General features: G+C 39.6%; 1 protein-coding gene across 1 annotated transcript; it reads right to left on the bottom strand.

Moving 5' to 3' along the window:
* Window positions 1-1,308: 1,308 nt before the first annotated feature.
* NRBF2 (nuclear receptor binding factor 2) lies at window positions 1,309-23,790 on the bottom strand. Its single transcript, XM_007959037.2, has 3 exons — window positions 23,706-23,790; window positions 3,346-3,386; window positions 1,309-2,019 (listed from the first exon to the last, which is right to left on the bottom strand). Exons 1-3 carry the CDS (start codon window positions 23,788-23,790, stop codon window positions 1,309-1,311), a joined length of 837 nt encoding a protein of 278 aa, XP_007957228.1.
* Between the last annotated feature and the right edge of the window lie 1,005 nt (window positions 23,791-24,795).

Raw genomic sequence — 24,795 nt, 5'->3', positions numbered from 1 at the left:
ACCAACAATCTTTGATTCCCTCTCAGGAGGCAGTATGGTGTCTGTCCATATTTCTGTCTCTCCCATCATTCCACACAGTAATCTGAGTCCAGGCTTTAAACAGGCCCAATGGCTTGTTTTCCTTATATCCTCCTCTTCCCCTTTCCAATTCTGGAATGTTCTCAGAGTGCAGAGAGCAGAATGCCGGAGCAGGGCTGCCCCAACCACCAGGCTCTGCTGGAATTGGGATGGCTGGTGCCCCAGGAACCGGCGCCCCTCCCTAGCCTAGAGCAGCCCTGCGCATTTTCCACACATGCTGAATCACGAAGTTCAGGAACACATTTAATGTCAGGAATTTCTGTGCTCTCTCCATAGCTGTCAGGGAAAACTGACAACAAAGCAACTGAAGAAAAATAGTTAATGCACCAAATTCATCATGTAACTGTATCTGTTTAAATTCATATTCAAAGTTTACAACACACAGAGAAGGCATACAAAACTTGCTTTTTAACTACCAACCACATTCAACAAGGGTATAAAACACAATTACTTTATTGATTTCTTATAACCAAATACTGCCAACTAGCATTACTTCCACTCATGCATCATTAAAAACAAAAGGAAATTTCAAATGATGCATTATACGATAAACAAAAGTTAGAACTTAAAATGCACCCTGATTAATTATGTAAACTGGTAATTTCTTTAAAAAGCAAAACTAATAATTTGGTTCCTTTCTTCATAAAATGGAAATTTACGTATGTCTCCTGATAGTCTTGAGGTTATCATCATGTTATGAGTAGTGCAAAGTGTGGCACATATAGTTTCATCTAGAAAAGTATCTTACACACGTTATTTAAACAAACAAAATGTGCACAACAAAATGCATACAGTCAATGCACGATAGAAAGCATGTTTCAAACACAAGGCAGCCCCTCAGGCTATCATATTATTTAGGTCTGCATTATCATTTATGGCATTATAGATTAATTACACATAACGTACTTTTATACATTTTAACCCTGAAGATAAGAAAAGTAACTGCTGCTTGAAAATATTAATTCCAGGTAGCCATTTGGTTTATATCAGGAGAAAGTGAACCTCCAAGACTAGTGTCTGCCAAGTCCGGAATCATTACCTCAAGTCAGTAAATCAGATATGTAACATATTTCACAGTGACTGTTTTCCAAGTCCTGACAGCGCTGCTTCTACAGTATGCCAGATGGTGATGCATCTCCAGGCTCACCCGGGCATGTGGTTTTCCCTTTTGTTCTTTTTCAGGATTAACTGTATCAATTCCCCTTCTCACCTCTTCTATGGTCACCCACTTTAGTTATTCATAAGTCCTTTCAGAATATCCTCAGAGAGCTCCATAAGGGGAAGTTCTGGAGATGGAAAATCCAAGGGAGGGAGATTGGGAATTGGAATGTCCTTGGCTTTCCCAGTATTTGTTGCAAACTTCTGCCAAGTTGAAGAGGCTGTAGCGGTTTCTGAGTGTGGAGGCAAGCTCCAGAGCTCTGATTTTTCTACAAAGTCAGCATCTACTTCCAGCTCCTTTTCTAGTGGACCTTTTAGAAGTCTGGCCTTATCAGCTTTTAGTCGTTCATTTTCTTTCCTTAATCGCTCATTCTCAGCCACGAGGAATTCCACGTGCCTCTGCAAATCGGCAATTTTGGTTGCCTGCTCCTCTATGATTGTTTTATCATCTTTTGGGGCTTTGCTCCCAATGCATGGCTCTGTTGGCTCACTCTTCTGCTGAAGTAAAAACAGTAGTGTGTCTGGATCCCTGTCAAAGACCCCCTGAATTTCAGGCAGGTGCTTCTCTGTGGAAGGGCCGTACTTCTGAGAAAGAAGAGGACTCTGGCCCCCCGCGTCCTCGGCAGAGGGTCTGTGAGATGCCTGAGGGTGGGGAGCTGCATCCCTGTCTGTGCTCTGCTGGGCTTTCAGCCTTTCCTCGCGCTTCGCTCTCTTCCACCTCTCCTGGATGAGCAGGAGCTGCTTCATGTGGCTATCCCTTTGCAATTCCAGTGATAAATGAGCCTGTTACACAGAAGAAAAGGTACAATTTGTAGAGTTTAAAATTTTTTTCTCTTTAGTAAGGTCCTATAGACTATTCCAAGAGCCTCCTTTCTGAATAGCCCAGTAACACTGAAAATTTATATGCTATGTTTCTAATTCAACAGAACCTCAAAAAATTTTCAAATTAACTAGGTCTTTTTCTACATAAGCTAACATTTTTATTCATAAACAAAACATCATCCAGGAATTCAGAAATCAACACACTGAATCCGACCTTTTTAGAATGCACTGTTTTGCAATGCCATTTGTACTTAGCTTAAAATTAGAAATCTTTTAATTCTACACCCCGCTAAAAAGAAAGTCTTCCAATCAATTAGAAAGCTCAATGCTTATCTGTATTACATGGTCAACAGAGCAGGTTTTATACAATCCAAGTGGAAGGGATATATCATAACTTTTAAGTTCCCTTGGCTCAGTTTGAAGAACTGATGACTTTTCCCTGCCACTGAAGGTTTTAACAAAATGACTTGTATATCCTCCCCAAAATGATCTCAATTTAGTTAAATAAGCACTTACTACCACCTATAGCACAGTGCCTAAGGTTGGCTGTTAACCAGAAGGTTGGCAGTTCAAACCCATCAGCCACTCAGTGGAAGGAAGACTGGGCAATCTACTTCCATAAAGATTTACCACCTTGGAACCCAATGGGGATTGCTATGAGTCAGAATCGACTTGATGGCAGCAAGTCTGGTTTTTTGTTTTTATGTATCATTATCTTTGGATAATCTGTCTTTGGATAAAAGTATTATAAAGGCCCAGGCAGGCTCTCCCCAAACAAACAAACAAACAAAACCAATTTTAGGCTAATGGTGAAACATTTTAAAGTGCCAGAACTGCTTAGGAATTCAGGAAAAGATGAGTGGGAAATGACTGAAATTTATATTATCTTTCAAAAACAAAAGGTAGCCCAACAATGATTTCCCTAGCTGGGCCTACTTGCGTACTGTGAACTAATGGTTAAAAACTGAAGTAATGATCAGAAAAAGCCATAAAAGGGGTCTTTAAATTCAGAAGTAGTGATACTGCCTCAGAAACCCAAGGAGGGGTCGCTATGAGTTGGGGCCGACGCAACAGCATATAACAACAACAAATTCAGAAAGACATATTTGGCAATCTGAGAGCTGCAGTTCATTTAGTTTTAAATTTCCTTCTGAAATATTCTGTCCATTTTAAAATTTTCGATTATAACATTTTCAGAGGGGCACAATGGTTTATTTTAGACCCAATTCAAATCTCCACAAGAAAACCCTTCTAACCCTTCTTGCAAATATTAAGAAAGTATCTCACCTGCTCAGACTGTGTCAGCTTCAGGGCTTCGGAAAGATATGCTGGTTAAAGAAAGAGGTACATTAATACATGAGTGTCATCATTTTGTAATTAATAGGTCAAAGGAAGAGCACAAATAGTCTTCAAATGAGAGAGAAAACTGATCTCAAGCAATTCTGCTATATAGTAAATACATTCCTTAAAAAGAAACAACTGGAGGTTTAAAAAAAGGTAGTAAACTCCTCACCGTCTAGGACAATTCTTTACTTCTCCAAAAAAAGATAGCAGAGATCATCAAAAGTAGGTACCCCCACCCCATTTTGAAGGTTTTACTCTTTAAGACCTGTAAATTTTATAAGTGAAAAACCAAACACAGCCAAATCAGGAAAACAGGATTAGGAAGGATTAAAATTAACGATTAATGATATTTTACCCACCCTGAATACCTGCGCTACCTCATTCTGGCCTCCTAAGAACTAAATTGACTAAGTTGTGTTTTTGACTTATGCCAGCTATTGTTGTTGTTAGCTATTGTAGTCAGCTGACTCATGGTGACCCACATGTCAGAAAACCATGCTGCACAGGTGAATTTCTCAGATGGCCAGCCCTTTCTCCTGAGGCACTTCCAGGTGGACTCAAAGCTCCAGCTTTCTGGTCAGCAGCTCAGCACTTAACCACCTGCACTCCCCAGGGACTCCATCAGCCTATCAGGTCAATTCAAAACTCCAAGAACCTGTTGACATATTAAGGAGGTTGTAAAGGACAATATAATGTCATTTATGAAGCCCTTCAATAAAACTTTTCTCTGATCTTAAGATCAGTCCCTGGGTGACTTGTTTCAATTTAAATAGTCACTGTGAAAATCCCTAATTGTCCTTGCAATGTAGTAAATTACCTGGTATGGCTTTTCTAGCCATAAGTCTTTGTAAACTCGTGGGGGAATTGGCCACAAGCAACTGAGTAGCTCCTGATTGTTAAAGTTACCCACCTGGGGTATTTCTGTTGCGAGTAGCACCAAGTAATTTTCTGGGAAGTTAGCTCTCTCTCAAGTGTACAGAATTCGGATGTTGGGATTGGTTAGTTTGGCTACTCTGCCAGGCTTAAAAAGGAGCCTGCCTAGAGGCAGGAGTCTCTATGACTGCTGGCTGAGAAAGATGTGCTGCTGAGAAAAACACACTCCTGAGAGACTTGAGATACGCCTTGCTGGAGACACCGAGAGATAGGCACTGCTGGGAGAGAGACAGCGGCCTGAAAGAGACTGAGCATGTTCCTGAACTTGAATTGAAACCTATTACTTCCCTAATAAACCCCATAATCTGTGAATTCCGTGTGGCCACTGCCAAGAATTCTCGAACCCAGCAAAGAGGTGGTAGGTGCTGCAGGAAGAAGGGTTAGTGTCAGGGTTAATGTAAGGGCTGGAGGGAGGTGGCATGTCTGGTCTAGCCGGGATAAGCCTTGGGCTACTGATGGTGATTCTGTCTTCCTCTTGTGGGGTTAGAGGAGGTCAGAAGATGCGGCCTCCCTGCCCCTTTAGCAGTCTTCTTTGGACTGACTGCTAGAAAGCTTAAGGCCAAGTTCTCAGTCCATCTTGTAGCATAAGAATATGTAACAACACATGACGTATTCTGTCAACTATACTCCCAGTCTTTTCCCATTTTACATTTTTCTATGAACTTCCTCATCTACTTACTTTTAATCAGATGTTCCTCTGTAAGGCATTTTTTATCTTTTTTGGAACAATGTTGTTGTTGTTGTTTGCCATAGAGTCATAGTGACCCCTCCTTGGGTTTCCAAAACAGTATTACTATGGAAGTAGATTGCCCAACCTTCCTTCTGAGGAGTGGCTGGTGGGTTTGAACCGCCAGCCTTCTGGTTAGCAGTCAAGTGCCTTAGGCACTATGCTATAAATAAGTATTAACCACAAATCATTTCCATCTTTTTTTATCTCATGCTTGCTAGAAACTTTGGGCACCTTCCCAAGCTCTACATTAAGTTCGTTTATGCTTTTGTGCAGATAATACAAAGCATTGATTTCTGTTTAGTCTTAATCCAAATATGCTAATGATTTTCTGAGTTCCTGACTGACTTCTGTTGTGTGCCTCTTTCCACTATAGTCCCCCAAATACAGAGTAAGGATGTTTCCTTCCCCTAGAAAACACAGTGGTGGTTATGCAGTCTTTGCCCCAGCCATACTTACCACACTTACTTTGTTTTTTTCCTATTTTTATCTAGTCTTTCTTTCCTATGTATGTTTGTGTAGCTGCGTACTCCCCTCCCCTTGCCTATATTTAAACTGGGTAGCTCTGCTGAGACATCCTATTTGCTTTGATAATGTGTGGATGAATTTTCCTAGACCCCTACCTCCTTACCTATCCATATTTGTCTGTCTGTACTGTAGTCTGCTATAAATACCAACAAATGGAAGTTTCCCACAACCAACCTTGAAATGTCCTTGCTTTTGTGGAACCCTGAAACTGCATAACAAGACAGAAGGGATACCCAAGAACAGAGTTCCCAAAGTGCAAAAATTTAACAAGAGTCACAACATCATTTAAGGTACTTCCCATATTTGAATTTTTCAACTGTGGCTTTTAAAAACAGTTTTTTTAAAAGGAAAAAGAAGGAATGAAAAATCTGAGTTCATGGTCATGTATTTGCTTCAAAGATTCACAACAGGAAAAATACCTACACCAAGTCAAATTTAGGAAAGGAATACCTATCTCAGAAAAATTTAATAATTCAAGTAAAATTGCTTCTCCAGATATGACAGAGACTGTAATTTAAAGTAGAGGTTCACTAAATGGTGGGAAAGAGAAACTAAGAAAATCTGAAACAGCTACTACTCCTTAAAATAATAACTTCCATTATCTTTTTTTATCAGGCATCTGTTACTAAACTGTTCCCAAAGCACAAACTGGACAGTCTTGCCTACACACACAGCCAAATGTTCTCCTGAATGGTTGAAGACTGATCATTCTAGAATCATTTTCTTGGCACCAATATCTCATTATCATTCCAATTTTATAGGAAGGTCCATGTCAAGATTTGTTTTCAACCAAAATATTGATCAAATACATTTAAATACTATGTACTATGAGGTCTGCTAATCTTTGGAAATGTTCATTTTGAGTTCTCAACATTGTCAGTGGCTATTAATAACTTCTCCCTTTTCAGCTTTTGTTCATTTGTTGTCTGTGAAAGAAATGAAATGCACTTAGGGAACTGGACTATGTGAGACTGATTAAGTGCAAATTATACCAATCCAGTTACAGCTGCTACTCAAAGGTTTAAAACGAGAGTATTTCTAACAATGTTGAATCCTTGGGAATCCTCTTAAGACTTTCCTTTTTTCCAATATTAACCAGTAACCAGTTGCTATCAGGTCAATTTGACTCCTGCTGACTCCATGTATGGGGTGGAAAAACATGGTCACCTCCTTCCGCCCCTCCTGATACGGTGTGTTGGCCAGTTTGTCTGGCAAAGGAATACTCATACACTGTTTCATCTATTTCAGCCATCCTACCTTTCCCCAAAAGGAAAGAGGAATCAAGCCACACCTTTCTGTCAATGTATTTACAAAACAAAACACTATCAGAACACTAAAAAATATAGCAACTATAGTGTCCTCAGCTACCATAACCTCAGGCTAAGTTTTTTTATCTAAAAATATCCTCTGGTGTTCAATAGTTGGACAGAGAAAAGGTAACCAACCCCCGGGAGCGCTGTTACATTGTGGGGATTACAATCACTGTCACGAAACAAAATGTGTATGAACTGTTGTATGAATTTGTTCTGTAAACTTTTACCCAAAGCACAATTAAAAAAAAAAAACTGCTATAAGCAAGCCCTAGATATAAGTCAATTTAGTAAACATGGCACTAATTCCAACCACAACAATGTTCAAACTAGCATTATATTCACAACCCCACTCTAATAACAAAAGGCTATTTCTAACCATCAAGCTTAAACACCAAGTCAAAGCAACGATGTAATATTTACTAGTCAAACTTAAGTTCTATCTCCATAACTAAAGTTATGGGATCCAAAAGCCTCCCTTCTTTTCTACTCCTGAGAATATCACAGAATTTAAATACAGAGAAAGGATATAATGGTAGATTTAATGTCCAATATTAGTTTAAGACTTCAAAGACTGGGAAGTAGGTTAACAACCTTATGTGTTCAGAGTATTACTGCTCAATGTACAACACATGCTTATTTCTCCATTTTAACATATGTTATACATATATCACCACGACCACTTTGTGTTATAAAACTACAAGTATCATTTCATAGGGGCATTAATCCACAATATGGTTTTCTTAAATAGTTAAGCATAGTTGTTGCCTTTATAGAGACTAATTTCCAATCACAGTCTGATAGATAAGAAAATATGGTTTAGGAAAATATAAACAGCACTAGTTGTCAAGTATAATGTATAAAAGTCCCCATAAAATTCACCATAAAATGTACAAAGATACATGGAGTATCTGCTATGTGCTTAGACCTACAGCAGATACCAATGTAAACAAGGGGTTGTGCTTCAGTGGCAAGTAAATTCTTTAATGAGACTTGAAATTTTCTCTTAAAATTACTGACTTATAGGCCAAATCATCAGAACAAGGGTTATTCAAACTACTATCTACCACAGTCTGCACTTCAGCAATAAGTTAACACAGGAGCCAAGAAAGAACATGGCTTTGATCATCCTACTGGTCTAGAGGGTCCATAGGAAAGAGCTTACTTCTAGCAGAAAGACTTTAGGGCTTTTCTAAGAAAGGTGGCCTACACTCATTTTGGATGCAGCAAGAGTAAAACACTCCCTTCCTAAAGCTCTCTGGTTTACTACTAAGCCAACAGAAACTCGTATGTGCTAACAAGTCCCCCAAGAACTATTTCTGAGTTCAACCTAGGTTACAGTAACTGACTAGGATAAATTTTTTGACAAAAAGCTAAAAATTCTAAGCTTGCAAGTGGCCATGCAAATGCAACAATGGGTCTTTCCTTATCCAGTGCAAAGAAGAATGAAGAAAACTAAAGATGCATGGAACAATTAGTCCAAGGGACTAGTAGACCATGTGATGCTCAGCCTATATGACCATAAGACCAGAACTAGATGGTGGCCGGCTACCACTGTCAACCGCTCGGAAAGAGATCAGTGCAGGAAATCCTGGACAGAGTGCAAGAACAATATAGAACAAAACTCAAAATCATTAAGAAATTAAAAAACCACGTTTACTGGTTTGATAGAGCCTGGTGAGATCCCGAGACTATGGCCCCTAGTTACCCTTCAAGCTAGAACTGAACTCACTCCCATGGTTTCCAGCCAAACAATAGACAGGTATATAGGGTGAACATTTATATCAGGATGGTGTATGGGGAGGGGGGTGGCAGAAATAATGCACAGGAAAGGAAGACACAAGGAAGAGATAACTACAGGGAGGAAATGGGAAGAGAGCTGTTACATTGTAGGGAATTGCAGTCAATGTCATGAAAGAAAATGTGTATGAACTGCTACATGGAAAATGAATTTGCTCTGTAAGCTTTCACCCAAAACACAACAAAAATTTAAAAAAAAAAAGCAGCTAAAAATTCTAAATCTCATCACTAAAACTATCACTACTATGGACATGAACATAGAGATGAAATATTTAGAAGAGAAGCTGAAGAAAAACCATAGGGAAAATCACTTAATATTTTGGCTGGCAATGGGTTTTGATGGATTTTGTGTCATCAACATCTCAGAAAACAAAGACGTAAGTGAAAATGAACTCATTGGAGTCAAGTAAGTTGTTTCTTTCAGAACCCAAAATGGCAACTATTTGAAAGCTATATGCCTTTTCCATAATAACTAAGATGAATTGGTAGAGTTCTTGCCATCAGCTTCTGTCTTCAGGGATCAATACGCTCAGAAAACTGTGTCCAGGAATCATTTACTAGCTTGGCAGGTATAAAATCTTCAGTTTAGAAAGACTGTAGGGGGAGCTGATAAATCTAACAGAACCACTTCAAAATTAAAGCTGATGGTCCAGTGGGTCAGCAGTGTCCATCTTATATGTGCAAGCCAAAAGCATCATGTGATTTACACTGTGAATTAAGTGTTAAGACATGGTAGGGGAATGAAATTATTCTCCAGTTTCAGACTCAGTATACTCTAAAAGAATACTCACCTGGTCAGAGAAACGAGAGTACTGGGACCTAAACCACTAGAATACAATTAAAGAGAATATTGACACACTGTGAAAAATTAACTGTTACTGAACTGTTTGTGTAGAAATGATCAAATGGGAAGCTAATTTGCTAAATAAACTTCACCAAAAACACATTAAAAAAAAAAAGAATACTAACCAGCAGCCTTTTTGTGACAAGAAATAGCCTCTTCGTATTTCCCTGCCGCTAACAAACGGTCTGCTCGTCTGCTCTGTTGATGAGCCTAGAAGACAAACATTCCTAAGTTCCTCGGAATCATAAAATAAGACTAGACTTAAAAACATTTTTTTAGAAGATAAATAATGCTGTTTATTGCCACACATTAAATGCCCATTACAATTATATCTGTAATTGGGGAAATTTAAAGGGTAGAGTAGTTCTTGACTTTCAGTGGGGTTCTGTTGCAATGATTCCACTGTAAGTTGTTTCTAACGTAAGTCAAATACCCTCTTTAAGTTTTCATCATTATTGCCTTTTTTAAAAATCAGTATCTTTATAAATCCAATCACTGTATTAGTGGGTTGGAAACATTACTTACAAACTTACAGATATATTTTAATACATAAAATAAAAAAGCAAACCTGCAGCCATTAAGTTGATCCCATTTAGACCCACTGTGACCCTATAGGACAGAGTAAAACTGTCCCATACCATTTCCACAGCTGTAACCTTTACACAAAGAATAGCACATCTCTCTCCACTGGAGCAGTTAATGGGTTTGAACCACCAACCTTTTTCGGTTGGCAGTTGACTACTTAACCACTGTGCCACCAGAGCTCCTTTAAAATACACACATACACAGCTGTTGTTTTTCTCGGGTACCATGATTTGGTTCTGACTCACGGTAACCCTCTTTACAACAGAATGAAACACAGCTCCATCCTGTGCCATCCTGACAACTGTGGCCCATTTCTGGAGCAACTGTGTCAATCCATCTGACTGAGGGTCTTTCTCTTTTTTTGCTGACCCTGTACCAAGCATGTCCTTCTCTAGGGACTGGCCCCTCATGATAACATGTGTTTTATAGATTTGCCCAATGCAGTATGCTTTTTTTCCTTGACCACTGCTTCCATGGCATTGACTATAAATCCAAGTTACATGAAATCCCTGACAACTGCAGTCTTTTCTCCATTCATCATGATGTTGCTTCTTTGTCCAGTTGTGAGAATTTTTGTTTTCTTTATATTAAGGTGAAATCCATATTGAAGGCTGTAGTCTGTGATCTTTAGTAAAGGCTTCAAATCCTCTTCATTTTCAGCAAGCAGGATTGTGTCATCATAAAAAAAAAATACATAAATTATAAAAATTTACTTCAACAATGAAGAGATGGACAATGCTGGCATTTTCTCAGCTGTGGTAGTAAGTACACTTGTGGAAGGTTCTGGATCATCTGGATTATGCTTGGGAATGGGGACAGCATTTCTAGTCAAATAATCAGTGAGGGCTGTCTGTATGGTCCTTTTCTTTTTTCTTCATATTTTTGCAGTAACGTCTCATGGGTACCCAAAATCGCCTCATCAACTTTAGCAAAGCAATCAACATTTGGACCCATGTTTTCTAGCAACTGAAACCCTGATTTAGTTTAGAAAAAATTCCAGCTAATCCTTTCATTGTAAACTTTGACAACTTCTTTCCTTCCTCTTCTTCATATGTCTTTCTTCTTCACTTGTTTCCTCTTCAAAATCCATTAACTGATCTATCAAATCTCCATCTTTGTGACTGGCAAGCTATTCCTTATCAGAGCTATTAAGTTCTAAATTCAGCATTCTTAACATGGATGATTTTTCCACTGATCTCTTCCAATATATTATACTGAGCAAATGTTTGGAGTGTGTTGACGTAACTCAGCGATTTTTTCCATATCCTTTGCATGCATTTTCCCGTAACTTCCTATAGATAACTTACTAAAAAGTTAAGATGTACAAAGAAACAAAAATGAAAGGATGGTCGTTAACTGCAGTTAGTTGTATCCTGAATACATCATTAAGTCAGGGACTATATGAAAGAAACGGGTAACATCTCTCAGTTTACAGATAAACCTTCTCAAGGTTAATTACAGGCACTTAACTCCTTCAGTAGCCTACATTCTTTCATTTTTCAGAGATTAACAAAAAGAACTAAAATCATAGATTTTTACTCAAAGTGTGCACTTTCCTGATTTCTTTTAAAACCTCACAATGGTTTAAGTGCTTGGACATTAACCAAAAGGTCTGCAGTTCAAACCTACCAGCCACTCCATGGAAAAAAAGGTATAGCGGTATGCTTCCAGAATAATCTACAGCCTTGGAAATCCTACAGAGCAGTTGTACTCTGTCCTACAGGGTCACTATGAGTTAGAATCAATTCAATGACAGTGGCTTGGTTTTAGCAGGTATCACTAGTTTGTATAGGTTTAAAAGGTGTATAGGTTTAAAATTATGTGCTCCATTCCTGGCTCTTCTTTCTTGATGGCAGTGAGAGTCCCATTTTTTACTTCTGAGATGCCTCATGTTAAGCCTAGCAAGATAGCAAAACTGATCAATCCCCAGAGTAGAGTTCCATACACTTTATTTACATGGTTCCATCCCCACAAGAGTGCCGTGTACCTTATTTACATTATTAGCAAGCTATCTAATCCCCTTGGTGGGGCATAAGCACAGTCCCACCCAGTCATGTCATGGGAGTCACAAATCATGGCTAGAAGGGTCATATTAACTAACTCACCACACTGCAGCTATAATCAGAAAAAAAGAACATAAGTGTTGGCAAAGATGTGGAGAAAATAGAAACCTTGTCCATTGCTAGCAGGAATGTATAACGGTATAGCTACAGTAGAAAATACTTTGGCAGTTCCTCAAAATATAACCACTGGAATTACCATATAGCCCAACAATTCCACTCCTAGGTATATACACAAAAGAATTGAAAGCAGGGACTCAAACAGATTGAATGTGCACCAACGTCCACTGTAGCAGTAGTCACAATAGCAAAAACATGAAAACAAGCGTCTTTGACAAATGAATAGATGAGCAAAATGTGCTATATTCACACAATAAAATATTACTCAGCCAATAAAGAGATACACAGTTCTGATACATGGTACAACACGGACAAACCTGAAAACGTTATGCTGAGTGAAATAAGTCACATACAAACACTAAAGGACAAATACTGTATGACCCTAAATATATGAAATACCTAGAACAGTTAAGTGCATAGGGACCAAAGTTAAGTAGCGGTTACCAGGGGCTGGGGATAGGGAGGAATGGAGAATTAGTTATTTAAACGGTACTGAGTTTCTGTTCAGGAGGATGAAAAACTTTTGGAAATGGGGAATGTAATGGTAGTACACCATGGTCGATGTAATTTATGTCATTGAATAGTGTACTATAAAATGGTTAAAATGGAAAATATTTTGTTATTGTACCAAAACACCTTTTTTAATGTTAAGATAAAAATTTTAAGGTATACAGTGATTTATCTTGAAGCTTTTCAAGATATGTGACATTGAGGTCTCATAAAAATACTAAGAGAAATACTTTTGCCACTGAAACTGGAAATACTATGGCATGTTTGCAATTATGCTCTTCAGTGTAAAACAGAGGTAGAGACAAAGTCGAAAATAGCACTTCCTGCAAACCATGGGTTTGCATTTTCCCCACTTCTATTTTTGTAAGATAGAATAAGCAACACTGTTAAAGTCAAGATCATCTCTTTCAGTCCTTTCAAGTGCTTTTTATTCTTCAAACAGTAATTAAACAAACTTTTAAGTCTAAATTTATTCCTGGAAAAAAATAAAATAAAACAAGTGGTCACCATAAATAACTGATGACTTAAAATAATGGATAAATTTTAACCAGTCTTGAACTGAGCAAAAATAGTATCCACAAATGATATAGATCTTTTAAAAAGTTATATACATGATAAAGAGAGTGAGTATAAGCAGTCATGATTAACATTATTTCCTTAATGTACATGTCCTAAAAGTATTGTGAGTAATTACTACAGCCAAAGAAATACTCTTCTGGGAATGCAAGGGACAATCAATAAGGTTCTAAGTAGGAAAAAACAAAGAAATGGAAGGGCTAAACTTGCAGCTGTCTTTACATTTCTGAGCTTTGAAAGAAGCCCAAAGAACAAACCAACCCAAAGTTCTCATGTATTGAGAACAAGACCTCATGGCTCTCCCGACTCTCCCCAAACCTCCTCCTGTAAAGTTCAATCTCCAATCACTGTGCCAATTCAGGAATCTATTTCATTTTAGTTTCAAATATTATTGACCCAATATAAACATCCATTCTAAGTTATCTGGTGCCACAGCAATTAAATTCTTTATCTTAAAGGGAAAAAAAAAAAAAAAAAGATACCCTTCCTATTAAGTTCTTACTACCCATTCCTCAATACTGACTCTGGATAGAGTATAAATTCCCGAATTCAAATCTCAGCTTGGACACCTATTACACACAAGAATTTAGCATTCTTAACTTTCTGACTCATTTCTCACCTCTAAAATTGAGTTGTTGTGCAGATTAAACTAGTTATGGTATCAGAGTACTCAGACTGGTGCAGGGTACATAGCACTCAAAAATATTCATTATTATGCTAAGTACTATGAAAGACAATTAAACACTTGTGGTCTGTCCCATCAAGAAATTTACAAAATAGTTGAAGAGACTAGACTAAATTGCATTTTCATTTTTACTTAAGATATTGTAGGAAACCTGTTTTGGTAGTCACATTTTTTTTAAAAATCATCTTTGAAGATTTCACATATTAAAATGTATCTCTTTAAAATACTCTTCTTGGTAGAATCACAGCTATTAAATGTTTCGTTGATAATTCAAAATAAACCAGGAACAAGAAGCAATTAAAACAGGGCTTTTGGTAGCAATTCTAAAAGCAGTCTGAGGACTGACATTTTTATAATGATAACATGTTTCTTCTTTATCAAGATGCACCAAGATTTTCTATTTCATATTCATTCAAAAAGGATAAAAGACACAATAGATCTTTATGATAGGTTCACGAACAATTCAATGTTTATTTACATCAAGAATGCATTTACTTCAGGTACTAATCAAATTAAAAGGAGCTCTGGTGGTATAGTGTCTAAGGTATTTGACTGCTAACCAGAAGGTTGGCAGTTCAAACCCACCAGTCACTCCACAGAAAGAAGACTGGGCAATCTACCTCCATAAAGATTTACTGCCTCAGAAACCCAGAGGGGGTCGCTATGAGTCGGAATCAAATTAAGCTGGAATTTTTATTAACTGCTGTATGCTATTGTGTGCTAGGGTCGATTCCAATTCATAGCAACCCTACAGGACAGAAAAGAACTGCCCCCCAGGGTTTCCAAGGCTGTAATCTTTACAGAAGCAGCCTGACACTTTCTCTTGTGGAGGGGCTAGTGGGCTCTAACAGCCAACCTTTCAGTTTAACCACTTAACTAGTGTGCCACTGGAGCACACACTTTATCAGAGTACCAGTACTTACCAGAAAACTATTGAGACAGATAAGGTATTGTAACACTCTTCAAGAACTTCAACTCCAAGGACCCATTTTCATCTCCCTCACCGGTATATAAATGAGTTCATTTTTTTTATTTGTTGTGTTGAGCCTCTGATTTCTTACTACATATATCTGACATAAAAATCAAAGTCTTTTGTCTTATCTTTTCAATTCTACTGTCACATGGTACAATTTACTAAATCATTAGTAGATGCTTTCCTTATAGTTAGATTTTTTCATAGTCCTTGTGATTCAGTTCTTTTTTTCTTTGCTCCTCCATCTTAAACTGTGGTCTGCTGCTTCTGACATGGCTTCCAGTGATCCCTGCTTTCAGGTATTCGTGCCAATAAAGGTTTGCATTTCATAATGTCTGATCAGGGCAATGCTCCACCCATACCATACATTATGTCCTTCCATGGGGCAGGGAGCAGGGCTTACGTGGAAGGGCACCAGGAGATAGGGTGGGCGCTGAGTTTGTCCACCACTGTGACACCACAGCCAGCTCGTAGCTTGGTGGCCCACAGCTCAGAAGTCCTCCAGCCACTAAACAGTTTGCAGCCCTGAAGCCTGCCCAGCCACCTGCAGGTTGGTGTCTGTGCTCGCAGAGACACTGGGTTCCTGCCACTTTGCTCAGTTCTTTAAAACTTCCAATTCAGACCAGGCTCCCCAGAGGCTCCTGAGAAAGCTCCGTGTGCCGGAGGAAGCCAAATGCAGTTACAAGTTTGCAAACCCAGAGTCCTTAGATGCTAAGAGCCAGAGCAGCCTATGAGGGGATTACTTTGATATATGTGTATTGAATATATATAAACAACATATGTACTATACATAATATGGTCTTTGCAAAATGTCCAAATCATAGAATACCCTATTTCACAGAAGAATGTGGATGTTAAATAACTCATACCTGTATACAGCCTCCTCTCCTCAAATAGGAGCTGGACCTAGTGACTTGAATCTAAGGAACAGAATACAGCAGAGGTGAGGAGACGTCATCTCCATTAGATTACAAACGGCTGGCACTTCCATTTTGGTAACACGCTCTCTCTCTTACTTAATTTAATGAAGCCAGCTTCCACGTTGTGAACTCCCCTATAGACAAACTCACAGGGAATGGAGGGTAGCCTTCAGCAAACAGCCAGTGAGGAGCTCAGGCCCTCAGTCCATAAGCCCTTAAGGAACTGAATCTGACCATCAACCCTGTACGTGAGCTTGGAAGCAGATCCTGCTCCAGTGGAACCTTCAAATGAGACCACAGCCCCTGCTGATACCATGACTACAGCTTTATGAGAAACCCTGAAGCAAAGGACACAGTTAAACTTTACTCCTGACCTAAAAAAAACTGTGAGGTAATAAAATGTTTTGTTTTAAACTGCTAAATTTTTATTTGTTATGCAGCAATCGATAACTAATACAATAGGAGTACAGCGACTCTTTTATTTATTTTATTATAAACTGTTTCAAACTATATTGGAAATAATGTTTAACTAGGGAGAAAAGTGATTGCCAATCCTGAAAGGGTTGTGATACTCTAACTTTGGGCATTAGATTTAGTGCTACCATAATCTCATAGTAAAGTACTGTGTGGCACTTAGGGTTTACAATAAACTGATTAAGTTTTGTTACAAGAATTTCTTTAAAATTCTCATGGAAATCTGGACTTCAGATTCCAGCCATGATAGAGTAGCTGGTCCTGGCTTACGTTCTTGTTCTAAACAAGTACAATGCTGAACAAAATCTATGAGAACCACCATTTGCAAGCAGTGGACAAAAAGAACAGGAGAGAGCTATATTCTCTGAGAAAAGGGAAATGCACAAGGTGAAGCCCACATTCAACCCAGCTTTCTTTTTGAGGGCATTTTCCAAAATGGAGCATAGGAAAATAAAGCCCAAGCAAAGAGTAGTGTCTCAGTCAGCAGAGACGAAGACTGTAACCCAAAAAGGTTGGGATTTGAGTAGTAGAGTCCAGGACTGGAAAAACTGCCACAAGGACGCCCTACAAATATGCATAAAAATTCCCCTCAGGCCTTTGTACACTTAAAAACAGTTAAAATGAGAAACCGTTTGTTACATTTTACAACAATAAATTTTTTAAATCTATCTATCTATCTCTAAGTATAAATGAGTTGCCATCAAGTAGATTCTGATTCATAAAACCCCATGCACCTCAGAGGAGAACTGTGCTTCACATGGTTTTCAGTGGCTGATTTTTCAGAAGGAGATCACCAGGCTTTTCTTCCAAAGCACCTCTGGGTGGACTCAAGTCTCCCAGCTGAGTTTGCAGCTGAACACATGAACTGTTTGTACAAACCAGGGATTCCATCTAAAGGTATACAGATATGTATATTTATATTCAGTGGTCCACCTATTTCATGTACTATTTCATCCATCCAATCTCTAGGACATTTTGACCAGAATTTTCCTATTCCCTCTTAAGCCCAATACTATAAAATGTTCAGAAACTTTAATAAAAAGTAAAACACCTTCAGATTAGTAATATTGTAGACAATTTACTGTGTGCTCTGTACAAGTTCCTCCCTCCTCAGAAACAGCCAACACTTTCCACATGCCTCACCCCTTTTCTGTGAATCGTTCTTCCTAAGGCAGTCCATATGACTCCTGTGCCCCCTAGACACATAAAGAATCCCATCCTCCAGATTTTCAGACTTAGGACCAGAAAGTATGGCAAGAAGTTTCAACTAGTTATCACTAATGTGACATTCAGTATCTAGCCAGATGGAAAACAGAGAGGTCTGCAGTGAGGAGTAAGTAGTCAAGGCTGAAGAGGCAGAAAATGGAGAATCCAAGTCAATGTCTGAGACACAGGTCCCAAGTGTTCTTAAGTCCACCTGCATCATTTATCTGCTTCCAGTACTTGGCATTTCAATAAACTACTCCTTTGGGGCTTACATTAATTTGAAGTGGGTTTCACTTCATACCCACCACCAAAAAATTCCTAACAACTACAATCAGATGACTAAGTGACTCTTTCACTGGCAAGTACTTTCTACTTCTACAAACTGCTCTAACAATATTGATTCAATATTCTTTCCCAAAGGAAAACAATATTTATTTATTTATGTGTCCTGGAGGAAAGCTATAGGGAAATATTAAAACAACAGGAACACTCTGAGTATGAAACAATATCAAAAGAGGGTAGAGGAAAATCTAGTATATGCCTGATCTTGTGGCAGAGCCTTCTGTGGGGAGCAAAGAAAAGACCTCATTCACGCTTCCTTTCCCAGTCAACTCACCAAGAGACTCCGACAGATAACAAGCAGCAAGTAGTATTTTCTAATAAGCACGAAATCAACTGTCACACCAACTAATGTAATGCAATCATACTTTAATTTTCCAGTTTAGCTTGCTTCTTATCAGAACTGCCACCTCTACTTTGAAGTTAGCAGGAATCCAAATAGAGCATTTTTCAAATTGCAGGTTACAACCTACTTGTACGTTGTAAAATCAATTTAGTGGATCACAAGCAGCATTTAAAAAATCTCATTCTAAGTACCAGAGTGCATAACATATACTAAAGTGTTACTTTGTTTTGGTAAAATGTACACAGAGCCCCTGCTTTCTGCACCATTCCAAAAGGCACCTTCCATAATATAGTAGCTCTACTAGCATAGTGGCTAAGACACTTGACTGCTAACCAGAAGGCTGGCGGTTCAAACCCACCAGCCACTCCTCGGAAGGAAGGTTGGGCAATCCTACTTCCGTAGTGATACTGCCTCGGAAACCCAAGGAGGGGTCGCTATGAGTCAGGGCTGACTCGACGGCACATAACAACAACAACAACAACATTAACGTACACATCAAAACAAACCAAACCAAACTCACTGCCATTGAGTTGGTTCCGACTCAAAGCGATCTCCTTTGGGTATTGCTACGGAAGTGGATTGCCCAGTCTTCCTTCCATAGACTAGTGGCTAGTGGCCTTCTGGTTAGCAGTCAAATAAATGCCTCAGGCACTATGCCACCAGAGCATTGTTGTCGTTGTTGTTGTTATGTGCCATGGTGTCGGACCCCACTCACAGGGACAATCTACAGAAGTAGATTGCCCAACCTTCCTTCTGAGGAGTGGCTGGTGGGTTTGAACTGCCAGCCTTCTGGTGAGCAGTCAAATGCCTTAGGCACTACGCTACCAGAGCTCCTCCCAGAGCATTAGTATATGTGTATTGGTCACAGTGGTTATGTGCTCAGCAACTACCTGAAAAGTTGGTGGTTTGAACCCACCAGGCACTCCATGGCAGAAAGATATGGCAGTCTGCTTCTGTAAAGATATACAGCCTTGGAAACCACATAGAACAGTTTGACCCTGTCCCATAAAGTGACTGTGAATCAAATGGGTTTGGTTTTCAAACTACTACCACTGCATTTCAGTGTGTTCATCTGTAAAATGGGGATAACTGCTCGTTTGGCTGTTTAAAGTACAAAATAAGATAAAATACATAAAGCACCCAATGCCAATCCCAGTACTCAGTAATTACCGGATACTTTAGTGCTCTACCTCTTGTCCCCACAACATGGCCATTAAACCAAGTAGAGCTTGTGACATATGATAAATTTGCCTTGATATTTTTCAGGGCAACAAGAGGTTTCAAATAGCCTTTTTTTTACCTCAAAGATTTTACTGTTATCCTTATGTGATATGAGAAAGGAGCTCTGGTGGCATAGTGCCTAAGGCACTTGACTGCCAGCCAGATGGTTGGTGGTTCAAACCCACCAGCCACTCTGCGGAAGGAAGACTGGGCAATCTACTTCCATAAAGATTTACTGCCTTGGAAACCCAAAGGAGGTTGCTATGAGTTGGAATCAACTTGATGGCAGTGAGTTTGGTTTTTTTGGTTTGGTGATAGGAGATCTAACTGCTCCAGGAGTAAGCTCAGTTATTAAAAAAATATTTTCTCAGCACTCTCAAGCCAAATAAATGAAATACAATTGTGGCCAAAGCAATCACATGGTCCCTGTCCTTAAGAGTTTGCAGTCTAGGTAACCAAAGCATGAGCAACAGTCATGTATAAAATTAAGGTCTGACCTCACTTCCCAAGTTGGTAGCAAACAAGTCAAAGAGCTAGAAATTATCTCACACAAGTCATTGCTAACAGCACTCGCATTATCAAAATTTAATAGAAAGAAATGACTAAATATACACTAAGCAATTTTATGTTATAATTTACCTCTTCCTATTAAAGATGGGCAGAAAGAAACACCAATAGAAAAATTCTTATTTGCAGTCCAAAGTCTAGCTATTATTTCTTTAGTAGAAATGCAATTATCTTATTTCTCTTTTGACTAACTTTATAAAACAGAAAACTAGGACACAGTATCTGTATTACATATGTAAACAAGTATTTCAAACTGGTCTCTTTCATTAATACTAAAAAACTAAAAACTCAATACTAAGAAATAAGTGTACAGGTTCTTACTGCAACTTAACATAAAACAATCAATACTAGGTCAGAGGCACTAAATGCAGACTTAGAACTTATAATTCAGTATAAATAAGGACCATACTAAAATCAAAATGATTTTTTAATAACCACAATATAAAAGTAAGTATTGCCAGAAAAAGGTTGTATCAAAATAAGTTGTAATCCATAATATATCTTTACAAGCTAAGCAATTACTTAATTTGTCTAGACTTATTCATCTATTAAATTGGGAAGCAGCTCTTATAAATTTCAAGGATGCTCTAAAGATGCAGGATCATAAACTCATGTACTGTAATAAGTCTTAATACAATGTATTTGGACCAGGCTAATGATACCATTAGAAAAAGCTTATATACACTACTGGAATTTTCATAGGCGGTCAGTGAATCACAGCACTGGGAACTATTTTTCATGTTGAGTCAACTGGATCCTAATTTCAGTACCTGTTGACATAAAAGAATCTTCAAAAACCTGTCTTGGGGTCTTAAAAGCTTGCAAGCAGCCATCTAAGGTGCAACTATTGGTTTCTTCCTATCTGGAGCAAAGAGTGAAGAAAATAAAAGACACACGGAAACAATTAGCCCAAAGGACTAATGGACCATGCAAACCTCTGTTTCTATGACTCTGAGACCAGAAGAACTAGATGGTGCCTAGCTACTACTACCACTACTGAAAGGGATCACATTAAAAGGTCCTGGATAGAGTGGGAGAAAAATGTGGAATGAAAGTCAAAATTATAAAAAGAACAAGCTTACTAGTTGGATAAAGACTGGTGGAACCCCCGAGACTGTGGCCCTCAGTCACCCTTCAGACCTGGAGCTGAACTCACTCCGGTAGCTCAACTTTCAGTCAAACAACAGGCCCACAAGGTGAACAGTAACTCTCTGAAGGCAGTCACTCCTTAAAACAATCAACCAATCAAAGGGCAACATTTGCCCTAGGATCAAGTTCAGAAGGCAAGAAGGGTTAGGAAAGACAGGAATGACATAGGTGACATCGTGAGTAAATACCAAGGCTGGCTGGGGTGGAGGCAGGGGTATGAGAATAGGCTGTAATATGGAAACTAGAAACACAGGGAGGATGTAAGAGGAGTGAGGGGATTGCAATCAATGAGGTGACACAAAATATGTGCCAACTGTTAAATGGAAAACTGATTTTCTCTGTCAAATTTCACCCAAATCACAATAAAAAGTTTAAAAAAATAAAACTAAAACTTTGAATGACAACAAATTCCGGGGCCTGTCGCTGAACAGCAGAGTTAAAATCATCAGTCAAATAATGCTAATTTCTGTTCCATCATTATTTTTCAAAAAACAACTATGCTGGATATCAGATCTTTCAAATCTCACATGGTTTAAAAATTCAAGATGCCAAATTTCTGATACTTGCCTACATAAATCTTATGGCTGAACTATGGAATTATGCTAGCCCGCTTAACAGAACTCACTCTCAAAATTATCCTTCTACAAAAACACCATCGCCGTCATTTAACTATTTTTTCCTAAACAGGTATTCTACTGCTCCATGTAAAACTCTAACTCACTTTCAGTTTTCTCATAATCCACCACACATATTTATTTAGCTGTGGCTATACTGCAGCCTGCAAGCAAATAAGTTAACTGGACATGAACAAATGGTCATTTTACAAGGACACCTGAACTTTGAAGCACTCTGTAAACTGATCATCTTTAATAATGAGCAGTTTCAGTATTCAACCATCCATTATATTTAATGCAAATTTTATGTCACTTTAAAAAACAAGAAGGTGTAAGAAATTTCCCTGATTCTTTTTTAATTCCTCCCCTTCCCTCCTATCCCCCATAACCAACAAAGGGAATTTCCTTCCCTGTATAAACCTTTCCCTGATTTTTAAATACTCACAAATCTAGCCCAATTTTTCTTAAGTGTACACGACCCTTTTCGATGTACATGTGAGTGTGTGTGGAGAATTTGGAGGAGTTACTCAGAGCAGCTAGCCAACCTAGCATCAGTTATTTGGGAAACACAGCTTTAGGTCCTACATAGAATTTTAGGTTTTTACAGCTCAACTAGTACAAACGTTTATTTTTTAAATGAAGTTTTTAATAGCTCATGGCCCGGTTTTAATACGTAACTCCTGTTGTACTATGTACCAGGTACTGTTCTAAGGACTTTATACCTGTTTATTCTTCCAATCCTCACAAGCTTAAAAGAAACCTGAAACCTTGTGAGGTCAAGTAACTTGCCCAAGGTCATACAGCCATTGAGTGGCAAAGCCAGAATTCAAATCCAAGCATTCTGACTCCAGAATCTATGCTTTTAAACCATCAGGTTCTACTGCTTCTGTATAGATTTGAACCCAGTCCATAGCTCTCCCTAGACACAAGCGTTCAGAGTTCTGATCTGAGGAACTTTTTTCCAATCCCATCCTCAAGAAAACGAAAACCTGTGATTCTTAAAAGTTCCTTCTGTCTGCAACTTTAAAGTCTGAGCTTTACTTAACTGCATCCAAAATGGGTATCCTCTTTGGGAAACCAAAGATGTAGTGGCCAGTCTGTAAATATCTTAAGTGCAACGCTTGAAATGACTAAAAACATAATAGAAGAGAATGAGCTTTCAGCACTTTTTCTGAACAAAGCAGACAGACACTTTTCATACTTTCATAATGCCGAAAGAGAAGAAACTGAGCTAAAAAAACAAGGATGGCCCTTTTTTCCAGCTACCTCAAATTTATTTTGGGGGAGAAGGGAGATTCTCAGTGTATGCATATGAATGTTTGCTAAGAATGAGTGAAGGGAAAAATGGGGCACAGCGGGATATGTTACACTTCTCCAAAAGTGAGAAGGCTCAGGACCCCGGGGCTAGAAGTTAACACCAGTATTACACACCACTTCTGCCCTGGCCAGCTTTACTCCCTCGCCAGGTTGCAGGGAGGTGGCTACGTGGCGTCTGGTGGCATTTGCCCGGCCTGTCGAGAAGGTGGCGGCCCCGACTGGTGACACCCCCCGCCAGGGCCTTGCGGCACCGGGCGCCCAGAGGCGCCAGAAGTGGGAGTTGGGAGCTCCCCGGTGGTCCCCGAGTTGAGGGCCAAGTCTGGGGCAGCTTGCCCTGAACTGCTGGGGGTTACGGCCTGCCTGCTGCCCCCCGCCTCCGGGACCGTTACTGCCAAGTCCGCCTCCAGGCCTCGAGGGTCAGCCGGCACGCCAGTGATGGGACTGGACTCTTAGGGCAAAGGCGCCCGACGGCTGACGCGAACTTCTGTGGGTCACTCACCAGGTTGAGGGGTCCTTCCATTACTTCCATAGACCCCGGCGTAAGCGGTGGCCTGAGGAAGGGGTGCGGTAGCAACCGGGCACATGGAGGGGAGCAGCAGAGGAGCGGGACGCAACTGTGGTGTGGTTCCTCTCTGCGCCCGGGGAGCCAGTGGTGGGCACAGGGGGAGCAACAGCCGCACCACTTCCTCCTCCGGCGCCGAGCCGCGGGCCCGCCCCCTGCGCCACACCGCAGCCACGCAAAGCGTCGTGACGTCACACGCGCAGGAGGCTGGTACAAGGTGGGAATGAGAACGGGGGGGGGATGGGTGGGGTTCTGGGAAGCTGTGGCGCCGACAGACGTACGATTTCGCGTGGTCAGTCTTTCCTCTCACCAGAGGCGAATCTTAAACTTCTGGAATCTTAAACTTCTGGATGTCACTTGAGAGGGTGCCGCCTTATTGGTAACTTAAATAAAATAGCTGTTTTGGTTCCTCCCATTTCCTTCCGGCCTGACTTGCCCATATCCACTCTGTTTAGCTACACTCTCTTGCTCTCCCATCCCTACTTTTTTCCGATTTGCACTTGATTAATTTTTTCAAAAACCACGTTTGAGCAATTCTAGACTAGAGATGTCGCAGGCCGAGTTCTGGAATAATGACTAAAACGTCAGCTATAGCTCAGAGAGAAGTTTAAGAAGAGGATACCAACCTTGCAAGGTGGAGACACACCAGCCCAGAAGCAACACCATCTGTGTCTCTGAGCCTTACAGGATAGAGGTTTTTATCGTCGTTTTTAAGGCCGTGGGGTACATGATTTCAAAAGAGCTTGTGCAGGCAGGTATTCATAAAATTCTGACCCTTTTGTGAAAGTCAGAAAGCAAAACAAGGTTGTGACAAATTCCTAACAACAGACCTCAACTTCCTCCAGGCTAGGTGCATGTGTAGCCTCTTTCTAAGATAGAGTCTGTGTTCCAAGATGGATGTAGACTTCTACCCAGGTGCATTCTGCTGTTTGCTGTTGGTTCAAGTCTTGGTCTGTCTTGGATGGGCCATCTTAATTCATCAGGTGGTAAAGGAGGGCAGGATGCAGAGGCTCCAAAACTGGTTAAC

The sequence above is a fragment of the Orycteropus afer genome, unplaced genomic scaffold (genome assembly GCF_000298275.1).
Source record: "Orycteropus afer afer isolate SDZICR_OR568_19922 unplaced genomic scaffold, OryAfe1.0 scaffold00016, whole genome shotgun sequence".
NCBI lineage: Eukaryota > Metazoa > Chordata > Mammalia > Tubulidentata > Orycteropodidae > Orycteropus > Orycteropus afer.
The sequence above is the reverse complement of the archived record's forward strand: the minus strand, read 5'-3'. Positions and strand labels throughout refer to the sequence as shown.

Bases quoted from the DNA above. Each gene is read 5' to 3' on its own strand.
- NRBF2 (XM_007959037.2), bottom strand. From the start codon at position 23,790: ATGTGCCCGGTTGCTACCGCACCCCTTCCTCAGGCCACCGCTTACGCC. The intron at 3,387-23,705 runs GTGAGTGACCCA...TTCTTTAACCAG, and splicing joins TGGAAGGACCCCTCAACCTG to CATATCTTTCCGAAGCCCTG. The intron at 2,020-3,345 runs GTGAGATACTTT...TCTGTGTAACAG, and splicing joins AGCTGACACAGTCTGAGCAG to GCTCATTTATCACTGGAATT.